The sequence below is a fragment of the Trichosurus vulpecula genome, chromosome 1 (assembly GCF_011100635.1).
Source record: "Trichosurus vulpecula isolate mTriVul1 chromosome 1, mTriVul1.pri, whole genome shotgun sequence".
Lineage (NCBI taxonomy): Eukaryota > Metazoa > Chordata > Mammalia > Diprotodontia > Phalangeridae > Trichosurus > Trichosurus vulpecula.
In genome coordinates this window covers 494,239,365-494,257,435 of record NC_050573.1, presented here as the reverse complement: position 1 = coordinate 494,257,435, position 18,071 = coordinate 494,239,365, and the positions used below count along the sequence as shown (strand labels likewise).

Here is an 18,071-nt window from a genome sequence, read left to right as displayed (position 1 = left end):
TATACAGTAATAGAAAAAAATGCAATAAAGATTAATAATAAATAAATGGATAACACTGAAATAAATGGATACATTTCATTTTCTTCCTCACAGCTTTCTCCCCCCATCCAAAAAAACCCCAAAACTATAGGGAAATGGCTTCTATTTTGGAACAGATGTCAATCTTAAATTTCCTCATAGTCAGGAAACGAGTACCAGGCTTCTTGCAATAGTAGGTTACTGTTTCTAAGATGTTAAAATACCGCGGAATTAATACTAAATTTGTACATGTACTGCATATACTGCATGGGACAACACATTCTCATTTATTAAACTGACTCCTCTTCTTACGCTTAGTTACCTTTCCTCCTGACCAACAGTGCCAGTTCTCTCGTGTGCGACTCCCGGCTGGCTTTGATAAACATCACCACTTGATCGTGGGTGTGCTCTGAGATGTCTCTGCCATTTATAAGGACTATTTGATCCCCTTCATTCAGCTTAGGAATGCATTTATCAGCCTGTTTCAAGATCAAAACAAAATTTATTAGGTTACTATAGCTACCTTCCTGGGTGGTGAAGAAATACCATTCCTTCCTATGCTAAAGTCTTAGGGACTACGATCAAGAATTCATTATTCTCTTCAACTAATATCCTGTTGCATCCTTTGGAACGGATGCTGACTCTGGAGACAGAGGCCCAGGGTTCAAATCTCTCCTTTAATACTTCAATATCTCAGAGCTGTGACCTTGGGCAAGTCACTTCACCACCTTGTGCCTCAGTTTCTCCTTCTTTAAAATGAGATGGGAATAGTTGACTTCAGTGGTCCCTTCCAGCTCTATATCTGTGATTCCATGTGTCAAAAGCTATGTAGAGAAAACTAAAATTTGAGGTTGCTTTCAAGTAGCTTCAAACAGAATTCAGCTGAACAATGTTTGTAAAGTAAGACTAACAACTACACAGCAGCTCTATTTCCTTACGGTAGTCGACATCCATTAATTACCATAATTACTAGCAAGCGTTGCTATCTTTCTATTTCTACCTATTTTTTTTCCTCCAGAAAACCTCCCGTCCATCCTCCCTTCACATCGGCAACAGCAGCAAACACTTGAGTGCCATCTGCTAATAGCATCAAGTAAGATGATGCAGCAGCAGTTTAGATTTGAAGATCTTTCCCACCCATTAATAGGCCATGTGAGCTGCTTATGTCACAGGAAGTCTACGTCACATGTGGTGGGAGGAGCTTCCTGACAGGAAAAGGAAGTCATGTCACAGGAAATGCAGATAGAGAGAGAGAGAGAGAGAGAGAGCGTGCGAAGTTATGGCTGCTAATGGCCGCCATCATGATTGTTAGAGCTGAACAGGCTGACTTAGCTGTACTGTGAGTTTGTTTTGGGAAGACCCCAGCAGGGGGTCGGAGAGGTTTTGGGATGGAGAGGCTCCATCTTGTGATATTATATACTAAATATTTTACTGCTCTGATGGATTGGATAAATGGCTTGTGGGATATGGTTCTCTGGTGTCTGAATAAATGGTTTACTTCTTCTACCTTCTATGTGGAGAGTCTCGTATACTTTGAGATACAGAACCACATTGGCATTTTCACAATTATCATCTACATTGTTATTATTGTTATTATATAGCTATAGATGAGACTAAAATTTAAAAGGACTCTGATAAGTCAGAGATAGAGGACATGATGTCATACTGTTTGTTAACTGTTCTGCAAGAAAAAAAGCAAGATGACTACTTTTTGAACAAAGATCCCATAAATTCTACATCTAACCACATGAGTGTTGTCCTTCAAAGCAATAATTTGGGGAGGCCATACATTTACACCGACTATAGTATTACTGCACCAAATCCATTTATCTCTTCTGAAATTCCCCTCATGGCTAATTTCCAAGTTGAAGAAGAAAATCAATATAGCTTCTTTACCTTTTTTTTTTAATAAAAAATAGCAATGTTTGGGATAAGCAATCACCTCACTTGTTGGACTCTAAGTGCCTTATGGCTGCTCCCCCAAAAATCAAACCCACTCTCAGGAGATGACCTTTAAGGAACAATGAGTGTATTTCAAAGAATGTGATGCCAACTTTGACGGAGATTTTAAAAAAATGGCTTATTCTAGTAAGTGTCAATGAGGTTAATATTGGAAATTAGTGATGGCTGCTTTGTATCAGGGATTTTTCCACATTTAGGAAAAGGGAAACTTCTCATTTTGGGCAGTCGCTATAGCACCAGAATTGTGTGTCCTCTCCAAAGAATTTAAAGAGATCAACATCTATTTGGTTGTGTAAGTTGTGGTAGACTTTAAGAAAAACCCAACAATATATACCTCTGTTGAGTTTCTTTAACATCACACTTCATTTGTAGAAATTCAAGGACCTTAGAACTGGCATTGGAGACAACTCAGCTGAGCTAGTCACTTAATGGATAATAAGGCAACTCATACTTAGAGAATTTAAGTGCCCAGCACAGGGGTCTGGGGGATTAGGGCCCCAGCTTGAAGTGTGGCCTGAAGTCTGTTTTTGTACAGTCAGTAGAGGTCAGAAAATTTTTTTTTACATTTTTAAATGCAACAAAACATTACTTAAAAATGTAAAAATCCTCCTTAGCTTGGGCAGTACAAGAACAGATGACTGGCTGGATTTGTCTCTAAGGCCATAGTTTGCCAAGCCCTTGTCTAGCCCAAGTTAGTTACAGAGGTTAGGACTAAAGTTCATGGTTTTCAATTTTGTACTTTTCCTAAACGCATATCCCAACTAGACTTCAAGCCATTTATCGCCAGGAATTATATTTTAGACTTCTTTAAAAAACAAAAACAAAAACAACCAAATCTCTCATTGCACCCAGAATAGTAATAGGTATACAATGTGTACTCATAAGTAACTATTTGAGTAAATAATGATGATTAATAGAGACAAATATAGGATGCTTCATATTTGGAAGAAATAAATCCTGTAAGTAGGGCAGAAAAAGATCCTGATGTATTTAGTGAAACACAGGCAAAATGGTTCAAAATAAATGTTTTGGAGTTTTAAAACTATAGCTGAAGAGATCTAAGAAATTATGCAGATCAACTCAAGCTTCTTGGCCAAATTACAGTCATAGATAGGATTGGAGCCCAGGTCTCCCGACTTCCAGTCTAATTATCTTCCCACTACACTATGCTGTCAAATAAACACAACGCTAGCACACATGAATAGCAAAAAGGGACATCAGAAGAAAAGAGATCTTCCCTATGATCCAATTAGTAATTTTTTAGTCTTATTGTAGTCTTTGCTATCTCAGCAACCATGAAGATGAGGATTTTAATGGGAATATTGAGGATTTTAATCCAAATGATTAAAGAGAAATTAAAGAGTTAAATAGTTATTAAAGATGAAGGGTTTTGTATAAATAATGACAATGTTCTTTGGATTTCTATTAAGGTTGAAATATGAAGGATTTTGGACTTCCCCAAGGAATTATGATTGGATGGATCTGTGATTTCATAAGCATTGGGAACTTCCAGGTGAGGAAACTTCCTTCACCAATGCAGGTCAGAATCTTCTCTGCAATTTATAATCATAAGAGTTACCTAGAGGAGTGGTATCAAACTGAAATAAAAACAGGGGCCACATAAGGATCCCTGTGGGTCACATATTAACTTAGGAAATCACATATTAATTTGTGCTTCATTTTATTTTTATTTATTTTGTTAAATATTTATCAATTACATTTCAATCTGGTTTGGGCCATACATAGAAGTGTTATGGGCCACATGTGGCTGATGGATCTTGTGTCTGGCAGCTCTGACTTAAGGCAATGTGACTAGCTCATGACCACAAAGCTAGTGTAAGTTGGAGGTGGCACATGAAGCCAAGTCTCATTGACTTTGAGGATGGTTCTCTATCTACCTTCTCATAGACTTGTCAAAAAACCAGCAAAAGCCTTAGGTTTTCCTTAACCTCTACCCTACCAAATGGCAATAAGAACCAGAATTTTGCCTAAATTAAGAACTCTTACGGTTTAGTTTACACTGAGGCCTGTTTGTCTTTAAATGTGCATCTATGGAACATGTCAAAATTCTCCTGCTGCGGCCCCAAATCCCTACATAAGTAAAGTCTTTTTTTAACTCCCCTCCTCCTTTCCTACTGGTACTTCCTTCCTCCATTCTGGTTAATCTAGCTAACTGCCTCTTTGCTATTTAATCTCTTATAAATCTTCTCCCCCAAAGCTCAAGCTGCTTGGAACAAATAACATTTTGCCTCACCCACCTTGTTCTGCCACCCACCACCAATCACTCTTTTTCCTCAGGGATGTACCCAGTGAGAACGGCAAGGATTAGACAAACCCTGGAACACAAAGATGAGTAATACACGGTGCCCCCAAAGTCTCAGTGCTGCTGGAGGCATAACTACTAAGGCTTTTGTGTTGTTTGGGGAGATTTGACATCTATATTGAAATGCTGCGGCTGGTACACAAAGTAGAGTGGCATTAGGGGAAAGGACAACAAGACAGGGACAATTTCACTTTCGAGAATGGAGTAACTGATTTCCTTCAGGTCATAAGATTTATTAGTAATGACCTCTTCCAATAATCTTAGTGGTGCACTGAAGAGGCTACCCAAGTATAAAAGTGGGCAAGCAATGCAAGACTCTTTACCTTAACTTTATCCCTTATAGGAATAAGATTCCTATAAGGAATGAAATAATATTCCTAAGGAAGCGATTCCTTAGGAATAATATTCTAAAGCACAGTATTAAAACATAAATTTATGACAGATTTTAAACATGAATCTGGGAAGTAACATTCAAAATGTTGACTCACCGGTGACTCTGGGCTGATCCTTGACACCACAAGAGGCATTTTCTGATCAACACCACCCTAGATGATTTTGTTAAATTAAAAAAAGTATTTCACATTAATGAAAACAAGTATAGTAAAAAAAAAATCCTAAGTGCTATGGTGTAACTTCAATGTAGTAGAGAAATCAAGATTCTTCCTGAAAAGGAGTGGCAAGATTCTTCTTCTTCTTCTTCTTCTAAACACACACACACACACACACACTCTTAGGGGAAAGGGTAGAGACTAGGAACCCTCTAATTCCCCAATATTTTCTCCACCTTGACACACTCCACTAACTAGAGGTTAATATGAATATTAACAGCCCCCCTTATAGGAGTTGTAAATTGGTCTAACGATTTTGGAAAGCAATTTGGAACTATGTCCAAAAGGTTATAAAACTGTGCATACTCTTTGACCCAGCAATACCACTACTAGGACTGTATCCCAAAGAGATCAAAGAAAAAGGAAAAGGAACGATATGCACAAAAATATTTATAGCAGCTTTTTTGTGGTGGCAAAGAACTGGAAACTGGGGCAGGGGGAGATACCCATCAATTGGGGAATGGCTGAACAAGTGGTATATGAGATTGTGATGGAATATTATTGTGCTATAAGAAATGACAAGCAGGATGGTTTCAGAAAAACCTGGCAAGATTTATGTGAACTGATGCAAAGTGAAGTGAGAAGAACCAGGAGATCACTGCACATAGTAACAGCAATATTGTAACAATAATCAACTGTGAAAGACTTAGCTACTCTGATCAATAAAATGACCCAAGACAATTTCAAGACATATGGTACTTGTTAGAGGGGTGTCAAACTCAGCCTATGACACTCCCCTTAGTGATCAAAACAGATTAAAATACAATTAGTGAATATTTAACAAAATATTGAACAAAAAATGATCCAAGACAATTCCAAAGGATTCATGATGAAGAATGCTATCTACCTCCAGAGAGAAAATGGATGAACCCTGAGTGTAGACTGAAGTGGAATTTTTTCACTTTCTGAGATGTCATACATGGTTAGAAGCAAGTAAGCTTTTTGGTGGTAGTGCAATCAGACTTATAAAGTAGGCTAGAACCAGATTGTGAAGAGTTTTAAATGAAAATCTAATTTATATCTTACATGAATTACTTTAAAAGTTCTGATTAGTTGAAAAAAAGTGTAATAATTCTGAAGCACGGGGCACTTACTTCTGGTACCTTCCCTCCACTGTTTATCACCAATTTATCCTGCATATAGAGTATTTTTGCATGTTATCTCTCCATTACTTTGGGAGATCTTTGAAAACATGAACTGTCTTTTGTATTTTTTTGTAGTGCCTGGTACAGGGCAGGCACTTAGCAAATGCTTATTGACTGATTTTTAGGAGGCTTTGGACAGCTGGAGGGCAACATGAGGACATTGATAAATAGGGGGAAGAGATTCCAAGGGGAAAGAGAAAGGTACAGAAAAGGAGGCAGTAGTGGGATGAGGACAAATTTCTCAAATGTTACAAGTTTCTTTAGGGGCCAGGTGATTGACAAAGTAGGCTGGCTAACCTATTAGAATGGTCATTCTCAAATATAATCTCTATTTGTTTTGAAAGGATTTGATTCTTTCAATTAGTTTTATACAGAATTATGCAACAGGTTTCCCTCTCCTCTGGAAAAAACAATGATTTTGCCTGTTGTGGAAAAAAGGAGAAATAGATTGTCTGTTCTCAGGTCACTCCTATCCTTCTGAAAGTGAGCCAGCAAAAGAACCAATGAATTTTTTAGAATTATAATCCTTCTTTCATTTTTTTGCTCATTTAACATAATCTCTTTAGTTAATAGTAAATTTGGTGACAACCACCATAAAAATATTCCAGATAATCTAGCAGTATATTTTACAATGGCTCTCAAACTCTTATGCAATTCTCAAAAGGTTCTAATGGAAGGTTAGTTTGGGAGAGATGACAAAAGAGTGCCAGGGAATGGTGTCCATCTCATTACAGACTGTACAAATGAGATTTATTTCTCATCATTCCATGAAATGGTAGAGTATTTACTTCCTTGGCTATCCATTGTGTCTTTTAAGTCTTAGAATAAAAGAACATTTAAACTGGAAAAAAGCTTTAGTTATCGTTTAGTTTCTAACCCCCTACAGGTCGCACAGTGACTGGGACCAGAATCCAACTTATTTCTAACCCAGCAATAAAATTCTCCCTCTCCTAGTCTTAGCTGATCTCTGACATACCAGAATTAATGCTTTCTGGCTAACAGAAATACCTCAGGCCATATTCCAGAGGTTGATACTGAAACGTCTGCTTCTTCTTTAGCAAATAAGCACCAGAGAATCATAGAATGTTAGAGCTAGGAGGGACCTTTGAGATCATCTGATTCAACCCCCTCATTTTACATTTGGGGAAACTGAGGCAAACAGAGGTTAAGTGACTTGTCCGGGCCTACACAGCTAGTCAGTGTCTGAAGCTGGATCTAAACTCAAGCCATCCTGTCTCCAAGGTGAGCACTCTATCCTTTGCACCACCTGGTTGCCTCCATGTGTATGCAACATAGACATAACACTCTCAGGGGTTGAATCAATCAATCAACAAATATGTATCTATTAAGCACCTGCTGTGTACCAGGCACTGTGCTAGGCACTTATACATGTACACAATACATATACCAAGAATGAAGCAAACTCTACTTGCAATGAACTTACATTTTAATAGAACTGATTCCTTGCCTTTAGCCAGAACACAATTCTTTTAGATTTTTAAAAAATCCTATTTAATATTTTATTTTTTCCCAATTACATGTAAAAACAATTTTAACATTCTTCCCCCCGCCAAATTTTGAGTTCCAAATTCTCTACCTCTCTCCCCCTCCCCTGTCATTGAAAAGGCAAGCAATTTGACATAGGTTAAACATGTGTAGTCATGCAAAACACATTTCCATGTAAGTCATTCTGTGAAAGAAAACACAGACAAAAAAAAAAACCCAAGAAAAATAAAGAAAAAGTAGCTTTGATCTGCATTCAGGCTCCACCAGTTCTTTCTCTGGAGGTGGACAGCCCCTTCATCATAAGTCCTTCAGAACTGTCTTGGATCATGGTATTACTGACAATAGCTATGTCATTCATAGTAGATCATCCTTCAATATCACTGTTACTGTGTACAATGTTCTCTTGGTTCTGCTCATTTCGCTTTGCGTCAGTTCAGGTAAGTAAGTCTTTCCTAAGTCTTTCCATATTTTTCTGAGAGCATCCTGCTCATCATTTCTTAAAGCATAACAGTATTCCATCACAATCAGATACAACAACTTTCAGAACACACATTTCTAATGGGAAGCAATAATTCTAATCCCATTGAAAGGCTTGAAATGTTGTTGTGAAATGATATTTACATGAGTTTATGAATGTTACTGTACCTTAAGATTAAATCCAAATTTTCCATCTTCATCTGGAGTAATACACACCAGCAGTAGATAACCATCACCATCTTCATTCTGAAACAAATTTGAAGATTGTAACAGTAATGTATACATCTATTGTGAACTTTTCCATGTGCAAGAATCCTAAAGGCAGGACAAGTATGATCTTCCCTGTTTTATAGGTGAGGAAGCTGAAGCTCAGAGAAATTCAGAGACTAGTTCAAAGTCACATAATTAATAGTTGTCAGAACTGGAGTTCAATAATAATAGCCAAGTCAGCATTTATATAGCACTTTAAGATTTGGAAAGTGCTTTACAAATACTATCTCATTAACAACCCTGGGTGCTATTATTATCGGCATTTTACAGATGAAGAAATGGAGGTTAAGTGACTTGCCCAAGGTCATACAGCTAATACGTGTCTGAGGGCACATTTGAACTCAAGTCTTCCTGACGCCAGGGTACTATCCATTGGGCTACCTAGCTGATGCAAATTCTGTTTCCATTATACCATGGTACCAATCGAGATGATCACTTCATAGGGTTGTTTCCCTGTCTAATCATTACAACGCATAACTTAGAGAGAGTACTTTATGCTAGTGATAATGGATATTTTTCCAATAGAAGGTCTAAACTCTAAGCTACACACTTGATTTATGTCTTCCCCTGCCCCCACTGTACAGTGTTTGAGCTAGCTGAACTCACCTTATCACAGTAGTACTGATTAGAGTCTTCTGTGAAGCTGCCTTTACTACCACTGGTATAGGTGTCTGAAAGCTGATGATCTACCCCATCCAGGGAGCAGCAGCCTGGGGCATTTACACCCTGAGACAAGGTGCTGGATGATGTCTGGGTCTGAGAGTTTGGGCTGTCTTCCAATTCATTCCTTTATTAAGAAACATTTTAATAAACCAATTAGTATTCGCAAGAACACGCATGACATGTATTCTGAATTGCATTTATTTAGCACTGATTCCCCAAGCAAGTGGGTTTGGGGGTCATAATTCCAACGCAAGGATTTACCTGTTGCACAGAAAACCCTCACATTATCCTTAAAAGCCGGCAATGGGACCCCACATACATTTGAGGAACTCAAATGCCATTACTGCTTTGTTCCCTGACCCCGCTAAAAGTAGAACTAAGCTCACTATTTTCATAAGAATTTGTGGGGAGTCACTTTATCCCAATAAGATTCAGGAGCTGCTGATGAGGTGATAGTCTTTGCTCCCCACCCCCTACTTTCAGAAGTGCCCCACTCTAGCCTCTAGAAAAAACAGTGCGCTCAGCTGGCAGTTGTTTTTAAATTACCACAACCAAGCGAGTTTGGGCATGTCTAACCGCACAGGGGTTCCTCATGCCTCTAGCCCTCTGAAAATGACTTGTCTCTCTTCCCTCCAGTCCTCCCTTCTGGAAGACACTGCGATTACTACTCTTAGTTGTGCAATGGAAAAGCCTGTCGGGTTTAATATAGTTTGCATAGGTTATTGCTGAACAGTTGGCTAAGAAGATGGTTTTGGAGAAAGGGATCTGATCTTCTTTATAGGAATGATAGGCTCTTAGCCAGGGAAAGAATGCATCTGTAAGACTGCAAAGAATACATTCAGATGGAGAATTCTAGAGGAACAAGAAGGCTTTAAATTGACAGTGGAAGCAGGGCAGAAAAGTGCCTAGATGATATTTACAATATTACTTTATATATAAATATATAAAGTATTTATTTATATATTTATAAAGGAGTCATATCTTTATTATTTATTTATACATATTTAGAAATAAAGTGATATATCTTATATATTAGAGTTTATGTATTTTATTAATTATATATTGATATATTACTTTAGAGTTTGAAAGTGCTGAGCACACATTGTCTCACTCAATCCTTTACAACCAGCCTGTGATATAAGTGCTACAGGTATTGTGATTCATTTTTTACATATAAAGAAATTGAGGCTCAGAGTGGTTAGGTCACTTGTCTATGGTCACAAAGCCAGAAGATATCAGAGATAGGATTTCATCTCAGGTAGATCTCTCCTGATTTTAAGTTCAGTATTTTTCTACAACACCATAGTGTACTCTCAGAAAACTGTTAGATCAGGCACTGTGAAGGGATGAAACAACAAAAAGAATGTTGATTCTTATATGACTTAATATGACTTAAAAAGTAGTTCGTAGCTTGAAATAACTAGAAGAAATCAGGGCTATACCTGTACCCACCAATATCTATTATGCTAATGCACAGGGTATGCATAATAAAGCAAACTTGACATTTTTAAGAAGCAGCAGCAAATGTGAAGTATCACCACAACTTAATGTGACAAGCTACAATATGGAGATGAAAGACAGTCTGAACCATGTTCAAAAGAAACAAATCTGACAAAGAGGATGGCAAACTAGAAATGTACCTACATGACAATCCATGAACCTAATTGGGGAAAGGTGATGGAAAAAATGTTTGGGTGAAGGTAAAAGGAAGAAGGAACAGAAGTGATATTGTTGTAGGAATGTACTACAAGATGTCCAGCCTGAGGGAATGGATGACGGGTTCTTGATTTAGATCACAAAGCTGTCAGGAGGACAAGGGAAGGCTGTAATTGTGACGGGAGAGTTGGCGGTGTGGTGGAACTCCCAGCAAAACTTCTCATCATTCTTTCGCTTGTCTTGCTGATAAACTGATAAATGTACTTTTCAGAAGGTAAAGATACTGCTTTGTATCTGATCCTACATTGGATCAGATTTGGACCAAAAATGCTGGCAAGTTACAAGAACCTTGGAGAAAGCAACGATGCCATCGCAGCATTGGCAATAACCAAGGAGAGACATTTACACAATATTTCAGGAAAGATTTCAAAAAGTTAAAGGAAAAGGAGGTATGATCCCATTGATTTTCCTACAGGGAATGGGTAATATTCAAGAATGAAATCCTAATGTTCCAACCATGAATGATTCCAATGAGTTAGAAGAGGAAGAAAAATGGAAGTCTCTGACAAGCTCAGATTTAAGAGGGCATGGAAGATTTAAAATGGAAGTAGGGGCATATAACCAAAGATAAATATGACACATCAGCAAGGTTAAAGCTTAGAACAAGCTGAGGCTTGATGCAAATTCAAAAGACAACACAAAGGGGGCAAAAAAAAAAGGGACCATGCTGCTGCTTGGAGCAGATGGGATGATGTAAACAACTGACAGAGAAGATTCAATCCCAATAGTTAACTATTCATATAAATAATATAACTAGTCATTTAACTACTGCTACTTTGTTTGTTTCTTTTGCTCTCAAGGATAATGATCTTCATCTTGAAAAGGATAGGAAAACATAGTTAAGCAGGAATTAAAATGCAAGAAAAACAAAAGATAGTAGGTATAGAGGGAGCACTCAGCTGCTATAAATGACTTTGTCCCTTGTCCCAGAAGGATTAAATCCCCATGGATCAAAACAATTTGCAAAAGTAATTGCTGAACTTCTCATGGTGATCTCTGAGGACCTGGGGAGAATGAGAGAGATGCCAACAAGGTTGGAAGTGGTCAAATGTTTTCCTGATTTTCCAAAAGGGGGAATAACGAGTGTTCTGCAAACTACAGATGATTGGGCTTAACATCTATGACAAAAATCAAGATTGGTAATTATATATCATGTAGTTTGTGGACATCAAGAATAAGCATAGGTTCACTAAAACCACTAAGAATCCTTTTACAGAATGACAGTCAATGGACAAAGTGGGCGAGGGAGCAGGGGAGACTGTCGTAGGCTGCACTTAAAGATGCATACTTCAAGGGTCTAGGACATCATCAGTGTGGGTCTAAGTACTCATCCAACTCCACAGCTTCTAAGAGTTGCTTTGTCTTATCCTGTCCCCTAGTCTTCTCAGCTTGGTAGGAACTGTCAGAGCTTGCATTTTATTCTGTTGGAACAATCTTTGAGGACTCAAGGTCACTTCCACACCATGAAGAGTCACTGGAGTAAGACTATTCAGGGAACAGAAATACACCATCCATAAAGGAAAGTGACAGTCTCCTTGTACTAGGAGACCACATTTGGAATATTTTGTTTCATTCTGTGTCCCATGTTTAGGAGGGACACTGATAGCCAGTAACTTTCCAAAGAAAGGGAACCAGAATGATGAGAAGACTAGAAAGCACGTCACGGAGATCTGGGAAAGAAATTAAAGATGTTTAGAGGATGTTCTCTCCTAGAGGAGAGAAGACTGGGTGAGCTGGGTGAGTTAGAGTTAGTATAGGGAAACTATCTTCAAATATCTGAAGGGCCATCACATGAGAGAGACATTAACCTCTTATTTTGCTTGGTTCCAGAGACAAACCAAGTATAAAGGGTGAAAAGCTTCAGGGAAGCAATGTGGGCAATAAATTTCATAGTGATAAGATCTATCGGAAAATGGAAGGGTCTTCCCTGGAAAGGGAGTCCAGAGTCACTCGAGATGTACAAACAGGAGACTATGAAATCACTTGATGTACATGTTTGAGCAGATCTAAATATTGCATAAGGAGTTAGAACTTAAGACTTTCTCAAGTCATTTTCACTGTTGAGACCGACTAATTGATTTCAGCAGAAGAAAGCTGTCACCTTCCTTTGTTCACTTTAATTTCAAGTTCTTAGTGGCATGTGATTTTCACCAGATCATTACTTATCTTTGTCCTCAAGAAGTCACTTGAAGTACAAAATTAATATTACATAGCATTTTGAAGTTTACATATTCACTTTCATCTAGCAACTTTTTAATCTCAAAAAGCTCTACATGAAGCAATATGGTGGCACTATTAAAGATACAAGAGAAGAATACAGCACTTGGTATTTCCAAAGTTCCTGTTCAGAGGGAGATCTCCCAAATGTAGATGTACTCTAAGATAAGACATCTAATGCAATCTACTACATCTTTATTTTATTGTTGTTCAGTCATTTTTCAGTTATGTCCAACTCTTTGTGACCCCGTTCAGGTTTTTCTTGGCAAAGATACTGGAGTGGTTTGCCATTTCCTTCTCCAGCTCATATTGCAGATGAAGAAACTGAGGTAAACAGGGTTAAGCCACTTGCCCGGTGTCTGAGGTCAGATTGGAACTTAGGAAGATGAGTCTTCCTGACTCCAGGTCTGGTACTCTATGCCATCTAGCTGCCCATCTTCATTTAAGTATCAAGCACCTGCCATTTCATTTCAAGAATAAAAAAAAACTTGCAACAAAGGTCTGGGAAAGTAATAATTCTCCTGTACTCAGATCATCAATCCAGAGCTGGAGGGGACCTCAGACATCCACCTAGTTCAACCCTCTCATCTCACAGATGAGGTCAATAAAGCTCAAGGTCACATAAGAAAGCAATAGCAGTAGAATCTGAATCCAGATCCTCTGATTGCTGAGTCAATGAGCTTTCCCACTTGCCCTGCTGCCTCATGACTCCCAGGTTTATCCTTTCTACTTCTGGACTACTGAGTTCCATTCTCAACAAGATATTTTAAGAGGATATCAATAAGCTATAGGACTTAACTCAATGGAAAGTAACTACAAAAATGACAGAACTAGAAACTTTAAATATTCTTTAAATATTGAGGCATGGTTGAAGGAATTGAAAATGGTCAGCCTGGAGGACAGAATATCTGAGAGAAGTATTGCAAATAATAAAAATGGAAGCAACTCATATTGCTACAGAACTTGAGAGTTCACAAAAAGCTTTGGTACAATTAAATTTATTCTCTGTAATTCCAAAGTATAGAATTAGGTCCACTGGATGAAAGTTACAGGGAAGCAGATTTGGCTCAAGATATCTGCACAAAGAAGTAGTTTCGAATATAGAAGGTCCCAAGTACAGCCTAAAGACCCCTCAAGGGTTTTTCAGGGCGCCCACAAGGACAAAGCAATTTTCATAATACTAAGATGCTTTAATTTTTAATATGGTAAATATTGATAGATATAACTTTTAAACAAAAGTTCTTGGGGGTGTCCTCACTAATTTTAAAGAATGTTAAGGGGCCCCAAGAACAAAAAATCTGAGAAAATGTTCTAGCAAACAGAGCTTTCCAACAGAATGCTTGACATAATGCACTGAGAAGGGCCTGGACACGTCTAGACAGTCTGGTTGGGGATATTTTATTTCATTTCATTTTTCAGCTCTTCAAATTATCCTCTTTTATTTTCTACAATATTTTCTTTTTCCCAATTACATGTAAAGATATTTTTAACATTCCTTTTTAAAAATTTGAGTTCCAAATTCTCTCCCTCTTTCTCCCCCCTAAACCTCCCTCCCGCCAGATGGGAAGCAGTTTGATGTAAGTTATACGTGTGCAATGATGCAAAACATATTTCTATATAAGTCATGTAGCAAAAGAAAGACATAGGCACACACAAAAAAATCCCATGAAAAAATATAGTGAAAAATAGTATGCTTCAATCTGCATTCAGATTCCATCAGTTTTTTTCTCTGCAGGTGGGTGGCATTTTTCGTCATGACTCCTTTGGGATTGTCTTAGATCGTTATATTGCTGAGAATAGCTAAGTCGTTCACAGTTGACCATCGGACAATATTGTTGTTACTGTGTACAATATTTTCCTGGTTCTGCTCATGCCAACTCTGCATCAGTTTGTGTGAGTCTTTCCAGGTTTTTCTGAAATCATCCTGCTCATCATTTCTTACAGCACAATGGTATTCCATCAATCATATACCACAACTTGTTCAACCATTCCCCAATTGATGGGCATCCCTGAGATTCCCAGTTCTTTGCCACCACGAAAAGAGATGCTATAAATATTTTTGAACAAAGAGGTCCTTCCCCATTTTTTTTATCTCTTTGGAATACAGACCTAGTAGCAGTATTGCTAGGTCAAAGGGTATACACAATTTTATAGCCCTTTGGGCGTAGTTCCAAATTATTCTCCAGAATGATTGGATCAGTTCACAACCCTACCAACAGTCCATTAGTGTCTGGGTTGGGGATATCTTAGAAGGGACTGCTGTATTAGGTGGAAGGTTTGACCATGTCATCTGTAAGGTCCCTTCCAACTCTAAGATCACATTATTTCCAGTATTAATATTTTTAAGCCGCCTATATGAAATATTGCTTTTATAATCCTAGGTTTCACTTGAACTCTCTACAATTTGGATTATTTTACTACTCTGACTGCTAACCTTTAATTTCACCAGGAGAAAAAATAAAGAACACTCACCTGGATGAGTGACAGGCTAGGATTTTCCCAGAGAGAGGGCAGCTGCTACAACTCACTATTCTCAGCATTCTAGGAGTAAACCTTGTAAGGGACTAGCAGTGTTGTAGTTCATAAGCCCCCAACTGGAATATTTCCCATGAACACATCAGTTGCTAACACTTAATTATCTTAATCAAAACACTTACTGAAAATGTAGAACAAACACATAACATTTACATATGATCCCACCCATAAACCTCAACTACACACTCCTACCCATGCCCTCAGTGTCCATGGGCAAAGCAGGCACACATTTAAAGTCCCAGGACACTAAGGTATGAAGGAAATACGCGTGGCCAAAGCAACTCATAATTCTGGAACTATAAACTAATGGGCATAGCTTCTGTGTCGATCAGATGCTTCCACTGTTAAGCTGAGATGAGCCACACTTCTGGACTGACACCTCACTGGGCATAAGCTCAGCTGGTTGAGCCAATCTGTTGGACTGTTTCTCTGGTACTCCATTTCTTTGCTATTCCTATGCTCAGCTGGGCTTGTTCTACAATAGCAACTTTATTATCCATCAGATACAGCTTAAGGCTTGGCTAATGCCTTCATCTAAAGTAATAGCATGCCATTTACTCTTATATTAGGTTTGATGAGGGCCTATCCAGACTTTACTCCTTTGGCAGCATTCTTTTCTTCACCTCTCAGTAGCTCTTCACTTCTCCTCTCCTCCTCTCTCCTCTCTTGAACAGAGTATGTTAAGAGAGCAAAATATATCCTTTCCACTCCTCATTCTTCTGCTCAGCAGCAGGTGGTAGTAGAGAGAGAACTCCAGTCTCTCTTTGGCCAACCAAATCTGCCTGGCCACAATTAACAGTGCAGAATTAGGATCTCTCTGATCCTGCTCTGAAGTGTGTCCTTTTACCTTTTTATCTTCTCAGGTCATCAGCAGCTAGGTTTTCTCTGAGAGAGACCTCACCTTATCTTACGGTGAGTGACCAAATTCTCATCTTCTGTCGCTAATTCACATTCAGGTAAAATACAATTGTCCTATAACCATAAAAGAATTGCAATATTCACATTTCCCCAATTATTACTAACTTCAAAGCTCTTCCATATTTGATTTAAAAACAAATCTTTAAAGCACAAAAAAGCAGATTTTTTCCTGTATTTACTCCACGGTTGTATAGGCAGTCATAAGTAAATGAAAAAATGCTGCCTGGGAACACCAAGTTGGCTTGTCCAATAAATGCTTTCTTAGAACAATGAAGCATAATGGTGCCCCAGACCAGAGAACTGTTAAGATTTGCTCCCCTTTTACCTGCATTTAAACAGCTCTCCAAAACTGACCTGTTCTAAATCAAACACACAATATGGGATTTTATATTCACTATAACCTCTCTGCGAGGTTGCTGTAGAAAATCATCTGTGAAAGCTTTCCCACTACCTCATATTTTGATCAAGGATACCCTTTACAAGGACCATTAGCATAAAGATTTTACTTTGGTAAGAAAGTACTACGTTGATTAGACATTGATGATATCTTCTTAGTTTCTCCTTCTATATTTTATTTTTGTACATGTATATATTTGTAAAATCAGTATCTCTAAGATTTTTTATTCTTTTGAAATATTGTCCTCTTATTTTGAAAATTGGTCCCTTAGTGCCTTTACAATTATGCCACATGCAACATAGATTTCTTCTGTATGTAATTAGTCAGATCCAGGCCCTCTTCCCAACTTCAACTTAAGTGACATCATCATATGTGATGAATACAGCAACCTGTTACTGAGTTGGTAGGATCCAAATGTGGTGTCTGTCCATTAACATCGACACTATCATTACTGATGTGAACATAACACTACAAAGATAACTTGTTTATTATACCAGGAATTCCAAAAATATTATTGACTAATAAATCAATCCCAATGTGGCACAGTGGACAGAGTCAGAGTTAGGAAGACCTAGGCTTAAGTCCCATCTCTGACAGACACTGGCTGTGTGACCCTGAGTGAGTCACTTAACCTCTCACTGGCCAACCAAACCATTTTCCAAGATTCTTAACTTATAGAACAGGCCCTGTGATTTCATCTATATTTCTATGATACTCCATTTCTATGCTCAGCTGGGCTTGCTCCACAACAGCAACTTTATTATCCATAAGGTACAGCTTAAGGCTTAGCTGATGCCTTCCATCTAAAGTAGTGGCATGCTATTTACTCTCATGCTAAGTTTGACAAAGCCCTGTCCATACTCTACTCCTCTGGCAGCATTCTTCTTTTCTTCACCTCTCAGTAGCTCTTCTCCATTCCTCTGTTCCCCTCCTTTCAACAGAGGGAGTTCCCTCTCCTTGGGAGAAGGTCTTGACAGTATCAAGGAGACAGATGAAATTACAAGGACTGGTTTAAAAAAGAAGTGTGAAAACTGGAGAAAGAATATTGTATGATCAATTTTTAATAATCATGTGAGTGCTCTCCCTCTCACACGATCTTGTACGTATCTGTATTTATTCTCTTTATGTTTACTCTATATTTTACTTATACATGTACTTGCTGTGTCCCCTGTTAGAAGATAATCTCCTTGTTTCATCTGTTATATTTCTACCTCCAGGTCCTAGCTTCATATTTGGCACAGAGTAGGCACTTAAATACTGCTGACTGACTGATGCTAATGAGGTAATTCAAGTAATCCAAAACGATAGATAATAAA

General features: G+C 38.1%; 1 protein-coding gene across 2 annotated transcripts in view; it reads right to left on the bottom strand.

Moving 5' to 3' along the window:
- The window catches only part of PTPN3 (protein tyrosine phosphatase non-receptor type 3), a 256,929-nt gene that overhangs the window by 47,639 nt on the left and 191,219 nt on the right, over nucleotides 1–18,071 (bottom strand). For both annotated transcript variants that reach the window (XM_036738284.1, XM_036738276.1), the window contains exons 15-18: nucleotides 8,916–9,096; nucleotides 8,208–8,285; nucleotides 4,792–4,848; nucleotides 341–497 (exon numbers count right to left, since the gene is read on the bottom strand). In XM_036738284.1, coding sequence (XP_036594179.1) covers nucleotides 341–497; nucleotides 4,792–4,848; nucleotides 8,208–8,285; nucleotides 8,916–9,096 — 473 coding nt within the window. The remainder of the gene's footprint in view (nucleotides 1–340; nucleotides 498–4,791; nucleotides 4,849–8,207; nucleotides 8,286–8,915; nucleotides 9,097–18,071) is intronic.